Raw genomic sequence first — 14,249 nt, 5'->3', positions numbered from 1 at the left:
CAACGGAGTACATTTCTGCAAATAACACTACTCTTACTCGGACAGGTTAGTGTTTCCTGGATCGCAAATTTACCTCATTTGCATAGCTTTCAGCAGCAAATGAGGTAATTTACATAACATAACACTGTCCATGCAAGGGTAGTTTTAGGAGCTCTCATGCACGCCCCTGCCGGCTGTTCCTGGATCGCTCGGCAGACATATTGGCTGTCTGGAGTCTTACTGTACTTAGACTCCGTGCAAGCCTTCATGAATCCGGCCCCAGGTGTGTTACTTTAAGCTGTTTGGCATTAGCTGGATCATGTGTGGACATTTAAAATCCCATGTCTAGTGGTTTGCACCATCTTTTCCTTTCTAACCATTCTTTTCCTTGCTCACGAGTCCTCGGAGTTGTTAGTAGTCTTTACATTTTGTGATTACAAAATGTTCTACTGTTATGTACAAGAAGTGAACTTCACCAAATATTTTTACCACCAACTGCCTACTTAGGGTGCCTCCGCTATATTATAGAAAGGAAATTCACTCTCCATTTTATCAGACAGCAGTGCTTTTATGTACAAGAAGTGAGCTTCACCTAATATTTTGACCACCAACTGCCTACTTAGGGTGCCACCTCCATTTTATAGAAAGAAACTGCACTCTTCATTTTATCGGACAGCAGTATTTTTATGTATGTTTGAATAACTACTAAAACCTTAACAGTCATAATAAACAGTATCTTTAACCATTATATTAAGGGCTGTCTCAGCTCCACTGAGACTCCCCCCTCTCTTCCCCTTTACCTCAGTCTTTACTCTCCCATTTACATTTAGCTTCTTTGGCTAATTAAATTTCTCCCTTTACATAATTCCCTTAAAATATTTTTACTTCTGCCATCTTCTAGCTTAACAGACTCCTCTCTTAACTAGTGCCTTTTCTTTCTTTACCTATCTTTTTGTTCTCTTCCTACAATTATTCTCTGTTGTTTTCCCTTCTTCCCTCCCACCTATTTTATCTCTTGTTCCTTTCTACTTACAACAGGATCTGCTCCCTGCTATAGTTTACCTTCTCACTCTAAGTGATTGTTTCTTTCTTCTTCTGTTGCAAAGAATATCAGCTCAACCCGCTTTATTCACCCTCGCTCCACTCGGGCTCACTCCGCTCTCCTACCCTAACCCCATCCCCACCCACCTCCACATTAATTAGATTTATACCTAACCAAAACATACTCACTTTTCCCTTAACCTATCCACAACCAGCCACAAACTCGCACCCACTTTTCCCTCAACCTATCCAAATCCAGCTACACACTCATCTATTCTGACTCCCCTTTCTCCACCCTCTGCACTGCTTATTCTCCTTACATCTTCAAACTGACTCTTGCCCTCCCCTTTCCACCTTTTATTTCAACTCTGCAACATATCTATCAATCATGCATCCCTAATACTCCATAATAGCCTACACCATCCTGCTGTACTTTCTCTACTCTATCTACAACTCCACCTCTCTCCATACATACCACAACAAACACTACCACTCTCCTACTCTCCCACTGCCTTTCCATCGTAGGTTTACCCCGGGTATCACTTCTGTGTCACTGTTAGACAGAGGCACAGTATACTAACCTCGAAAAAGGGCATAGCAAAATTAATTTAAAATGTGTGGCGAAAGCCAAACACACTCTGGCTAGGCTTATAAATGTCCTAGGGCAGATAGCCTAGTATGAACCTATGAACCACTGTCAGTCCCACTCTCACACTGCTGTCAGCCCACAACTTTAAAATATCTCAACCTCTGTTCTCACACCCTTCAAACACATACAAACACACCAGCCCAACCACAAAACTACTAAGAAATCTACTACTACACTCCTTGACACAAATTAAACTCAAAGCTGACATCCATCACAACCCAGGTCCAAAGAATAACTTAGCTCACTGGCCACACATCTCCCCCACACCTCCCAGTCTCTTCCTATCCAATCTACCTCACACTCCCACCCTTACGCCCTCAGCCTAAAACCTCATCCACAGACCTACTTTTTACCAATTTCAATTTGTGCAGCCTCATAAATAAAATTACAGAATTCCATATAACCCTTGACTTCTACTCAACTGACAGCCTTAATAACAGAAACCTGGTTAAAACCACATATTAATGATAATGAAGTTATCACTTCTGGCTATAACATCATTAGACAAGACAGATTAGACAAAAGATGTGGTGGAGTTGCCATTATGTTTAAGGACACCCTCAAAGTTGAACTACTTAACTGTACCTACCCTGACCTACCCAACTCCGAAATCCTAACAACTCGCCTCAAAATCAATTCTAACAGAAATATAATTATCATCACTGCCTATCTCCCTCCAGGCAACAACCTTTCTACAACTGAAAATCTATTGTGCTGGGCATCTACCAATTTCAGCCAAGAAACTATAATTCTTGGTGATTTCAATCTTGACTGGCACTCCTGCACATCTAGCACCCCCTCAGATCACATAAACCTCTTCAATTTCACTCAAGCCATAACCTGTCCTACTTGCACAGACAAACAGTCCAATAAACAGTCAACCCTAGATTGGATTCTGACTAATAGGCCCAACCTACACTACCTAGTAGGATGTCTGCCAAATTCCCTTAATGAACATTCCCCAACCTTTCTTTACAGAAAATATATACACACACAATATAACATTTCCTACAAATACATACGTAGCACAAAACATTTCTCCCCTTCTATCTTTAACCTATTACTTCAACAGTGTGACTGGTCACCACTTAAACACCTCCACCTTGACCTGGCTGCCCAATATTTCAACACCTTCCTTAACATACTTAATAGTCTTCCACCCACTAGGAAGGTTCACTACAGCCAAACAACTACCATGGTTATCAAATGACACCAAACTGCTAATTAAACAGAGATAGGGCATGGACAGCATACTTGACTACCAAAGATTCAGCCAACCTCTTTGTATATAAACCGATTTGTAACGTAGCTAAAAACAAATCAAAAAAGACAAACAAACCTACCTCCTAGCCAGTCATATAAATACCTGTACAACCCTCAAAAATTCTGGAAAAGTATTAACTATCTCCTTAGCCCTGGCCATACCCCTACCCCTGACCCTCCCCCTGTCTCTCCTAACAACATTGACCCTATAGCCACCCAGTTCAACTCACACTTTATTAAATTCATAACCACCCTATTAGGTACCCAGAGCACCAATCCATTTACCATTCCTACTCCTATACCAGACTACCCCAACCTCCTCACTTTTAATACCACTCAAACCAACTACATAAAAACTCCTCACCAAGCTTAAATCCTGTTGTCTTGCAGCTGATCTACTTCTTAATGAATTTCTAAATATTTCAGCTCCTTCTATCACTTACCCCATTTCTATCTTGATTAATCGTTCAGTTACAAAACAGTACATCCCTCCTCTCTGGAAAGTATTACACATCACTGCCCTCTGCAAAGGTGGACCCTCCAGGAAGCTAACCAACTACCGTCCCACAGCCATACTCTCCCCCTTTGCAAAAATATTAGAAAAATGCATCCACAAACAACTCCTACACCACCTACTTAGTCTCAACTTGCTGTCTAGCTCTCAGCAAGGCTTTTGTTCTAAACATAGTACTAGCACAGCTCTAATATCTTTCACCAGTACCATTCACAAGCTCATAAATGAAGGTCACTCTGTCTCTTCTATCTTTCTCAATTTGTCTAAAGCCTTTGACACTGTTTCTCACCAGCTACCTTTAGACAAACTCTTATCTTATGGCCTCACTATTGCATCCCTAACCTGGTTCCACGGTTACTTCTCCAACCGTCAGCAAGCAACTAAAGGGGCTAACAGTCACTCCCCCTACTCCCCATCTCAGTCAGCGTACCCCAAGGCTCCATTCTTGGTCCCTTCCTCTTTACCATATTTACTAACAATTTCGCTCAGCGACTCAACAGGCTCACATTGTCCAGAACATCGATGATTCCACACTTATATGCTCAGCCCCCTCACCACAAGAGCATCAAATAAAAATGCAAACTTCTTTTCTGGACATAGAAAGATACCTCTCTGCACATCAACTCATATTTAACCCAACCAAAATTAAGACCATTGCCCCCAACCAAAACTAAGACCATTGCCTTTAGAAACAAATTATCCAAACCTGGACAGTTCCCTCTCACAGTCCTGTCCTGAAATGGTACCATAATACAGCCCACTAGCTAGGCTAAACTGCTACATGTCACAATAGATGACTACCTAAAATTTGACAAGCATACCTCTATTATCATCAAGAAAGTTCACGCCAAACTTGGTGCCCTCTATAGGACTAAACCATACCTCACTCAGAAGTGCCAGAATAGCCACTGCTCAGTCACACCTGCTTTCCAACCTCCTAAACAGATCTCAAATATTCACAAACTCTCAAATATTCACAAACCTATGCAAGTCTGGCTTCAATAACCTTGAATCCTGCTACAATAAAATCACCAAGTTTGCTACTAATCAGCCTTACAAGACTCACCATTGCACTGCCCTCTCCCAGCTCAACTTGTTATACCTCCCTAATCTTTTATCACACAACCAAATGACCATGGCCCACAAAATAATATACCAACCCAGTAACTGCCCCACTCTCTCTAACCTTGTCCAACCTAGTAAAATTACCTGGTCTCTCAGATCTTCCAACAAGCTAATGTTAAAGGTATACCGCTCCCACAACTACCATGGTGACTCCCTTTACTCCCACAAAACAGCCAAATTGTGAAACTCTCTTCCACAGCACATCAGCCAAAATTTTCACCATGAGTTCAAACAACTCCTGAAAAATTAACTAGCCAAACACTGGCTTTGCTCCTGTCATTCTCCAGGCTAATTCTACCATCTCCCATACCTTAGCCTACTTTACCTGCAAATATACTCCCTCCATCTTTGTTCTAACTTTGCTGACCCATAATAGCTTGCACTCTGTTTTAATTTGATTGTCAGAATTAATTTTTTTGATTTAATTCTGTACATAGTTAATAACTCCATGCCTTTCATCACTGTTAATATGTCTCTGATTTTATTTCATTTTATTTTGTGCACACTTTGTAATTACTATTTCTAACTTAACAATAGTCTTTGTAATTAGTATTTCTGTTTAAGCTTACAGACTTTGCATACGTGTACTATTGTTTGTATTCTATACTGTCTACTGTATTATATTAATTATAATGAATGTAATCTTTGTTACTGCTTGTGGAGCTTTTTTCCCCAGGCATCCACTGAAAACGGGCTTCCAGTCGGACATAACCTGGTTAACAAATGTAATAAATAAATAAATAAATAAATGTGTGCTACATTTATCAACAATCATCACTATATGCCGTTTTTCCTTGAAAATTTCTGTACAATCCGATCAGCCACTCGCTGAACAGACTGCTAGTCATCCATGCTTTGAGGTTGCTTCTGTACTGCACTGGCATCGATTTCACATCTTTGAAACATCGTGGCTTGACAAACTTACCAACGGCTAACAGTGGTAGCTTTTCAGATCCATCCATGTTTACAGCAAACAATAAAGACAGTCTTTACTTCTCTTGCCACCATGGCAAGTGTCTCCTCTGAATGTCACTGTGTAGTCCAGCAGCAGCTTAAATAACAAACCTGTTTTGTCTGCATTGAAGATGTTATGTTCATCATATCATTCTAGCAGCTGTGGTAATTTACTTTGCAACCAGTCCATGACCAATTCTTGCAGTACAGTCGCAGATTCTCCACTCAGAATGCGGAAAATAACATCTCAGTGTTCTTAAACTGATCCTGCCATCACTGTAGTTAAAGTCGCTGTGACCAAGTTCATGGGCAAAACTAGCCGCCTTCTCTTTCAATACTGCACCAGACACAGGAGCATCAACTGAATAGGTTTGATTTAACCAAAGGAAAAGAGCATTTTCAATGTAATCATATGTAGACTTGTGCATTTTCTTGCTAGTGTCAGCAAACTGCCAGGAGGATTTGTATTTCTAACCGTTAATGCAACTCACTCTGTCGACTTACTAACACCATACTCGCATACAATGTCAGTTTGTGTTTTGTTTTATTTGTATTAAAAATGACAATTTGACATTTTAACTATAGAGCTATTGAACACCTCTTCGAACAAGCAGACTTCTTCACCATCTGACACTAAACAGCACACACGTATAAATGCGAATGCATATTCCATTATAACCATATAAGACAGCATCTATCAGCGGCCACAGGGAACCTAACTATTAGTCCGGTATAAGTGAAATTCCCTTATAAGTGAGTTTGTTATATTCAATGTCTTTTCTACACATTTATGTGAATGTATGGCCGGGACCTGCGGACCTTGTCCATTATAGCAGAGATTCCATTATAACATGATTATACTATATACTACATTCGATCTATGATATATTACACTGACCTACATTAGCAGACATCTGGAAATGAGCTGAAAAGTGAAGTATATTGTTGCTTAGAAAAAAATGTACATGCCTAAATAAATAACTCACAGCAGCCACAGGGAACCTAACTATTAGTCTGATATAAGCAAAATTCCCTTATAAGCGAGTTTGTTATATCCAATGTCTTTTCTACGCATTTATGTGAATGTATGGCCGGGACCTGAGGACCTTGTCCATTATAGCAGAGATTCCATTATAACATGATTATACTATGTACTACATTCGATTTAGGATATATTACACTGACCTACATTAGCAGACATCTGGAAATGAGCTAAAAAGTGAAGTATATTGCTGCTTAGAAAAAAAAATGCACATGCCTAAATAAATAACTCAAACTAAGATAGAGAGACTTTAAGCATCACACATTTTCTTATTCCAGCAAAGCAACTAACATGACAATAAAGACTCAGAATCAAAATGATGGCACACAAAACAAAAAAAACTTACCACCAACAAGCAGCGTTGCTCCATTCGGAATGTCTTTTACTGCTTCAACAGGATCACTGTAAAACTTGGCATTCTGGCAACTACTTGTAGAAAAACAGCAACCACACGTCTAGAGCAATCCCAAACAAAGAAAATCATCAGGATGTGAATTCTACACTAATCAACAAAATAAAAATGACTTATTCGAAAATAAAATATATAAAATAGAATATAAAATAGCCTTAGAAAAGCTGAGAAACAACATAAGAATGATGAGATGAATACACAAAATATAATTTCAGGTGGGTATCTATCTATACGTACGTGTATATGTATATGTATATATATATATATATATATATATATATATATATATATATATATATAGATATAGATATATACACACACACACATATATATATATATATATATATATATATATATATATACATATACACATCACATATATGCACACATGCGCACGCACACACACACAGACACACACACTCTGATTTCCAGAGAAAAACATAACTGTGATGACTATAACTTTTCTGTTTCTAAAGCAGGAGTGAAAATGAATTTAATAATGGAAGCTTCTTTTTATGCTGTGAAAAGATAGACCTGGGTTAGGTTTGCTTTTTAACTACTTTTCTCCTGATGAAGAGTGTGTGGCTTCATATGAACACATCAGTAGAATTAAGCAGCTCTGTGAAAATGAGTTAATAGAAAACAACAGGTAAAAGGAAAATAAGGTATGTAGGTGGCTGAACCTGTTTCATGATGAAATATGGTTGGAGGGGATACCAAGGGCAATGAGTTTAATAACTGGATTTAACAGTAGCTGTAAGCAAGGTACAATAATAGAAGGGGTACAGGAGAAATGTAGCACAGGGACTTTTGTGGTTAATCTTTCATCTGATGCACATAGGGATAATGTAGAGAACAAGGGCAGCAAGCAATTATCAGATACACGGTTGGATAATTGGCAGACAGCAATGGCAGGATGAGTTTAAATACAGCAAATAAATAAAAAGCAACTTCAGAAGGTTAGAGAAGTGAAATTATGATAGAAGGGGTAGCCACAGCAAATGATGTATGACTGAACAAGACAATGTCACTTACTGTGAACAGAAGAACTTTCCATGATGAGTGTGAGATGAGGGAAAGGGAAAAGTACAGTTTTGTACCTACCATAAATGTAGATGTTCGAAGATCCACATTGCTGCAGTCCTTACATATGGGTAGTCCGCTGTCCTCGGTCGGCCCGAATACCAAAGTATTAGGCTGACGTCGGTCATGGGCGCTCAGATCTGACATCAGAGCGTCAGGGTATAAAAGCGCATGACCGACGTCATATCCTCAGTCTTTTCTTGCCCCAGATGTCAGAAGGCCCTAAAAAGAAAGGCCACAGCCAAAAACAGAATACCTCCCAAAAACATGCCCAACAACAACCACCACCCAAACTATATAACCATACAAACTACAGTGGGGAAGGAGGGAGGGTACGTTGGACTGCAGCAATGTGGATCTTCAAACATCTACATTTATGGTAGGTACAAAACTGTACTATGTTCTTCATCTCACATTGCTGCAGTCCTTACATATGGGTAGAATCCCAAAGCAGAGGAAAGGGAGGATGGCCAAATCATAAAGCATTAGGGGCTGCTAAAATGCCCTGTAAAATAGCAGTGGCAAACCCAGCCCTAGACTTAGAATAGAGAGGAAGATGGTAATGTTTAGAAAAAGTATGTACTGAACTCCAAGTAGCTGCCTCCAAAATATCTTTTGTAGCTACCCCCCTTAGAAAGGCAGTAGAAGTGGCAGTAGCTCTAGTGGAATGAGGTCTGATTCCAGCCGGAATCTCCTTACCATGATGGGAATAACAGAAAGAAATACAAAAACCAATCCATTTAGAAATAGTCTGTTTCGAAACAGGTTTTCCTTGAAAACCCAAAGCAAAAGAAACAAACAACTGCTGAGACTGCCTGAACCCCTTGGTTCTGCTCAAATAATAACGCAACTGCCTATGAATATCCAAAGTATGCAGAATCTTCTCCCCTTTGTTTTGGGGGTCTGCATAAAAGGTAGGCAAATGAATAGTTTGATTCAAGGCCACATTAGACACCACTTTAGGCATAAAGGAAGGATTAGTACGCAAAGATACCCTATCCTTGTGAAAAATTAGGAAAGGTTCCACTGCCATAAGGGCCTGTAATTCAGAAACCCTTCTTGCAGAGGTAATGGCCAACAAAAAAGCAGTCTTCCATGACAAATACTTCAACTCGGCAGTAGCTGCAGGCTCAAAAGGTTGTAGAGTAAGTTTTTCCAACACAAAATTGAGATCCCAAGCAGGAGTAGGGGCTCTACGTGGGGGTCTTATGTTCTTTGCCCCTCTAAGAAATTGCTTAAACAAAGGATGAGAGAATAAAGGAGGGTCACAGTCATAGTGAGCAGAAATGGCTGCAGCATGAACCTTTATGGAGGAGAAGGACAAACCCTTGTCCAATAATTCAGTAAGATATTGCAGAGAAACACTTAAATCAGGCTTGGAAACATCAAAGCCCTTCCCTTTGCTCCAAATAAAAAATCTCCTCCATTTATCAGCGTAAACTTTTCTTGTACTAGGCCTCCTGGCCTCCAAAATAACATTCAAAACTTGTTGTGGAAGCTGAGACCCTCCAGAGTCTAAAACAGAATATGCCAGGCTGTTAGATGCAGAGACTGAATCCGGACATTGAGAAAGTGATTGCCCTCCTGAGACAAAAGATGTGGAATCAAAGGTAGAGGCCATGGAGGCTCGTACTAAACTCCTCAGTAGTGGGTACCAGTGTTGTCGAGGCCAATCCGGCGCTATCAGAATCATGGATGGCTTGTCTTGCCTGGCCTTTAAGAGTACCTTGGGTAGAAGAGGCAGAGGTGGAAAGGCATATACATGAAGATTGTTCCAACTGAATGATAGAGCGTCCACCTTCCAAGCTGTGGGATGAAACATTTTTGTGCAAAACTTTGGCAACTGGTAATTTAGTGGAGAAGCGAACAGATCTATGTCTGGAGTTCCCCATAACACTGTCAACTTTTGAAATACATGAGGTTCCAATTTCCACTCGTGAGGATCCACTATTTGTCTGCTCAACACATCTGCTAAGGAGTTCTGTGCTCCTGGTAGGAACCTTGCCTGAAGATTGAGGTGTAAACTGAGAGCAGTCTCCCACAAAATCATCGCTTGCCTGCAAAGAGGGTACGAGTGAGTTCCCCCTTGCTTGTTGATGTACCACATGACAGTAGTGTTGTCTGTTTGAATCAACACCTGCCCTGGGTGAAGTAAATCCTTGAAAGCCATCAAAGCAAATTGAACTGCTAACATCTCCTCCAAGTTGATATGCAAATGTTGAAGTCTGACAGGCCACGTGTCTTGCACCCATTTTCCATTGAGGTGTGCTCCCCAAGCCTTGTCCGAGGCATCTGTCGTTAGAATCTGACTCGCCTCTGGTCGGGTCACAGAGAGTCCCTTGTTTAGGTGACATTCCTGGGCCCACCACAAAAATTCCTTCTGAATGCAAGGAATCATCTGAATGACAGTGTCTAGATCTTGGCAGTGTTGTGTCCATACATTTTTGAGATACCACTGAAGCTTCCTCATATGCAGTTTGGCATTGGGAAGCACCAGAATACAAGATGCCATGAACCCCAAGGCTTGAAGGACTGTCCTTGCAGTCAGCCTGGACTGTAGAGACATTTGATGGAAATAATAGCTACCAAATAGGTAGTTATCAGGGACCTGGGGACCCAGGTTGATAGTAGTCTGTCATTCGACACCCATGTAGCTAAAGTAGTTAGGAAGACCTTAGAACTCCAGCTCTATTCAGTCGCCATCACTTTGCTCAGAGTGACCTTTGCCTAACATACAAGGCCATGTCCAACCCAGATTTGATGATGAATATTCACCAAAAAAAAAATCTATCATCCCAACACAAGGCGGGAGGAGACTTACACACGGCTATTAATAGGTTAATGGGGAGATAAGATAGGGATAGATCATCACCCCAAAGATTATGCTCGGAACAAAATCCCGTACATGTGAGGCAGAGCACCTCGCTGGCCTTGTTCAAAAAATCTTGACCAATGGATGGGAGATCAGATATATACCCAGGGGATTACCCTCAGTCACGACAGACAGAGGCACAGAAAAATAATGGATAGCCTAGTATGAACCTATGAACCTATGAACCTATAAAGAGAAAGGTTTCTTTGTTTGTCCGGGGTCAAAAAGGCCATCTGGGAAGCTGTATTCAGTCTCACACCCAGAAAGCACATGTCCTGAGAGGGTACTAGACTGGACTTTGTTTCGTTCACAGAATACCCTAGGCATCTTAACACTACCATCACATACTGTAGATGATGAAGAAGTTCGTCCTTGTCTTGTGCAATAATCAGGCAATCGTCCAAATAAGGATAAATCTGTATTCCTCTTAACCTGAAAAAGGCTATCACTGGAGCCAGAACCTTTGTGAACACTTTGGGCGCAGTAGATAAGCCAAAGGGCAATGCAGAGAACTGATAATGTAAATTTCCAGCCAGCAGGTACCTCCTGCAACTGGGCCTGATAGGAACATGAAGATAAGCTTCTTTTAGATCCAGAGTTACCATCCAGTGATCTTTTCCCAGCAGGGGTAAAAGCTGTTGTAACGTCAGCATTTTGAACTTTGGAATGTCCAAATAAGTGTTGAGGATGGATAAATCCAAAATCGGTCTCCACGTGTTCCCCTTCTTTGGTACTAGAAACAGGCGAGAATAAAATCCTAGACCCACCTCTGACAGAGGAACTGGCTGTATAGCTCCCATTTGAAGAAGTAAGGAAATCTGTTTGTGAGCCTCTATCCTTTGCCGAGGAGGAACGTCTGGCATGCCTTTGAAAGGAGGCAATGTATGGAAATAGAACTTGTAGCCTTGGTTTATAATGTCCAATACCCATTTGTCCTGGGTGATTAAAAGCCAGTTTTGCTTGAAAAGAGCTAGTTTTCCTCCCAAAGGAGCTGCCAGGCAAGAAAAATCTGGCAGCTGAAAATGCAGGTCATTGGGCCTGTTTTCGAAAGGACTGGCCCCTACCCTCACCAGCAGATTGAGCAGGCGAACTCCATGTTCTGGGCCTGAAGGTACTCTGAGCCCTGCAACTTGATGTAGAAAGCAAGGTGAGCCAGTGCCAATAAGGAGATGAAGCAGACTCAGAACCCAAAATTATAAGTACTGACCAACTCGAAAAAGCCACAATACAAACTCCAATGCGAACACTGCTTTATTGACCCAGGTTTCGTCCTTCCGAACTTCTTCAGAATACAAACTGTCTTCACATCTCATTCATTTTATACATCACCAATTATTCAATAATCACTCAATTAATAGCCTAATTTCCCGCCAAAAATTATTAAAAAGGAAATGGCATTTTATAAAAAATTCATACTATTTAAATACAACCAAATTCATTCAATATAAACACTCATACATATATATATATTCTAAAGTATTATACGAAATATTCTTAAAAACTACTAATTATTAAGTACCTAAACAATCTATTTAGTTAAACTATGTGATACTTATTTGTGTATATACATATATGAAAAAACTAATTTGATGAATAATGTATCCAAAATGTATTGTATAATATCTGCCTATACTTATGTTTAATACTTAACTAAGAGCTATATTGTGCCAAAATATCCCTTATAAGTATACAGTATGTAACAAAATATCTAAATAATAAAATGAACATGTAAATGTGCAATTAATATGTGTATATAAAAACACAACCAGTATACCCTATATTATAGTATTGAGATATATAATATACATATTTGATTCAAATACAGTTGATGTTTATATATTTGTAGTATGCAAATGAATATTTATTAAATTGATTATACTAACCTATTATGATATAAGTTATCCTGAACTATTAGTGTTCATGATTATGTATGTATATAAACTATGTATAACCAACTATATAACTTAAATGATAATAATTGTGATATAATGTTTTGTATAATACCATACATCATTTATTGTATATTCTATTCAATTTTAATAATGGCATTATGGTCATATATTCATTTATACCAGGAGGTATACATGAATTGAGCTGAATCTGCCATTTTAGTTCTTCCATATCTAAATGATACATGGTTATTCTTCCTTGTGGATCCTGTTTAATTTGATTGACCACCATAAATTTGAATTTATGATTGGTATTGTCTATAATGTGTCTTGCTAGAGCATTACTATTTTTATGATGCTGAATATCTAATAAATGTTCTTTAATTCATTCTCTAAATTTTCTTTTTGTTTTTCCCACGTAAAAGGCTTTACATTGTTGACACAATGCTATGTATACCACGTTGGTTGTAAAACAATTATAATGTCCATATATCCTGATATTACATTCATTAACTCTGACATTGGTGCCTGTCTCATAAATATGACTACATGTGCTACATGTCCCACATCTATAATTCCCTTCTTTTGCTCTTTTATATATCTCGATTTTTCTTTTATTTTCTAATATATTTTTAAAAGAAGGACTCTTCTTATATACAAATTTTATTGGTCCATCAAATATTTGTCTTCCTATTTTGTCATTGATAAAGAATCCCCAATTTCTCCTAATGATATGTTCTATATCTTTAGAACTATCATCAAATTTAATAATATATAATGGGATGTTGTTATAACCATCTTTATCCAATATATCTTCATTATCAAGTGATATTTTATTTAACGAACCTGTTTTTAATATTGCCATATAAGTTCCATTTTTTCTTTTATTTATTACTTCATTAAATATTTTGACACAGAATTGTTCAGGGTATCCCCTGTTCATAAATAATTGCATAATGTATTTCATTTCTTCGATGAAATCTACTTCTTCACTGACCATTCTGGCAGCCCTGACCATCTGCCCTTTAACTATGGCTTTTTTCTGATGGCCAGGGTGCCAGCTGTCGTAATGCAAGTACGCATTTGAAAAAGTAGGTTTCCTATGTATTTGTGTTTTTAAATTGTTTGTTTCTTTGTTATATGTTATATCTACATCCAAATAGTTAATTTTATATTCTTGGACATTATAAGTGAATTTCAAAAATTTAACTGTGGTATTAATATATTCTAAAAATGTTTCCAATATATTTAGATCTTTATTTTTATCTTTATCCCATATGATAAATATGTCATCCAAATATCTGGTATACATAATAAGGTGATCCCGAAACTCTGTTGTGAATAGATAGTTGTGTTCCCAATAACTCATGATGAGGTTTGCATACATGGGGGCACAAGGTGCCCCCATGGCTACTCCACTTATTTG

General features: G+C 38.9%; 1 protein-coding gene across 1 annotated transcript in view; it reads right to left on the bottom strand.

The window, feature by feature from the left end:
- Window positions 1-14,249, bottom strand: part of OXCT1 (3-oxoacid CoA-transferase 1) — a 1,765,637-nt gene that overhangs the window by 1,570,924 nt on the left and 180,464 nt on the right. Inside the window, exon 2 of the mRNA XM_044069775.1 lies at window positions 6,914-7,022. Within this exon, the coding sequence (XP_043925710.1) occupies window positions 6,914-7,022 (109 nt within the window). The remainder of the gene's footprint in view (window positions 1-6,913; window positions 7,023-14,249) is intronic.

Source organism: Protopterus annectens, chromosome 1.part0 (assembly GCF_019279795.1).
Source record: "Protopterus annectens isolate FY-2018-M chromosome 1.part0, PAN1.0, whole genome shotgun sequence".
NCBI classification, from domain to species: domain Eukaryota; kingdom Metazoa; phylum Chordata; order Ceratodontiformes; family Protopteridae; genus Protopterus; species Protopterus annectens.
Note: the sequence above shows the minus strand (reverse complement) of the source record. Positions and strands in the feature narration are given on the sequence as shown.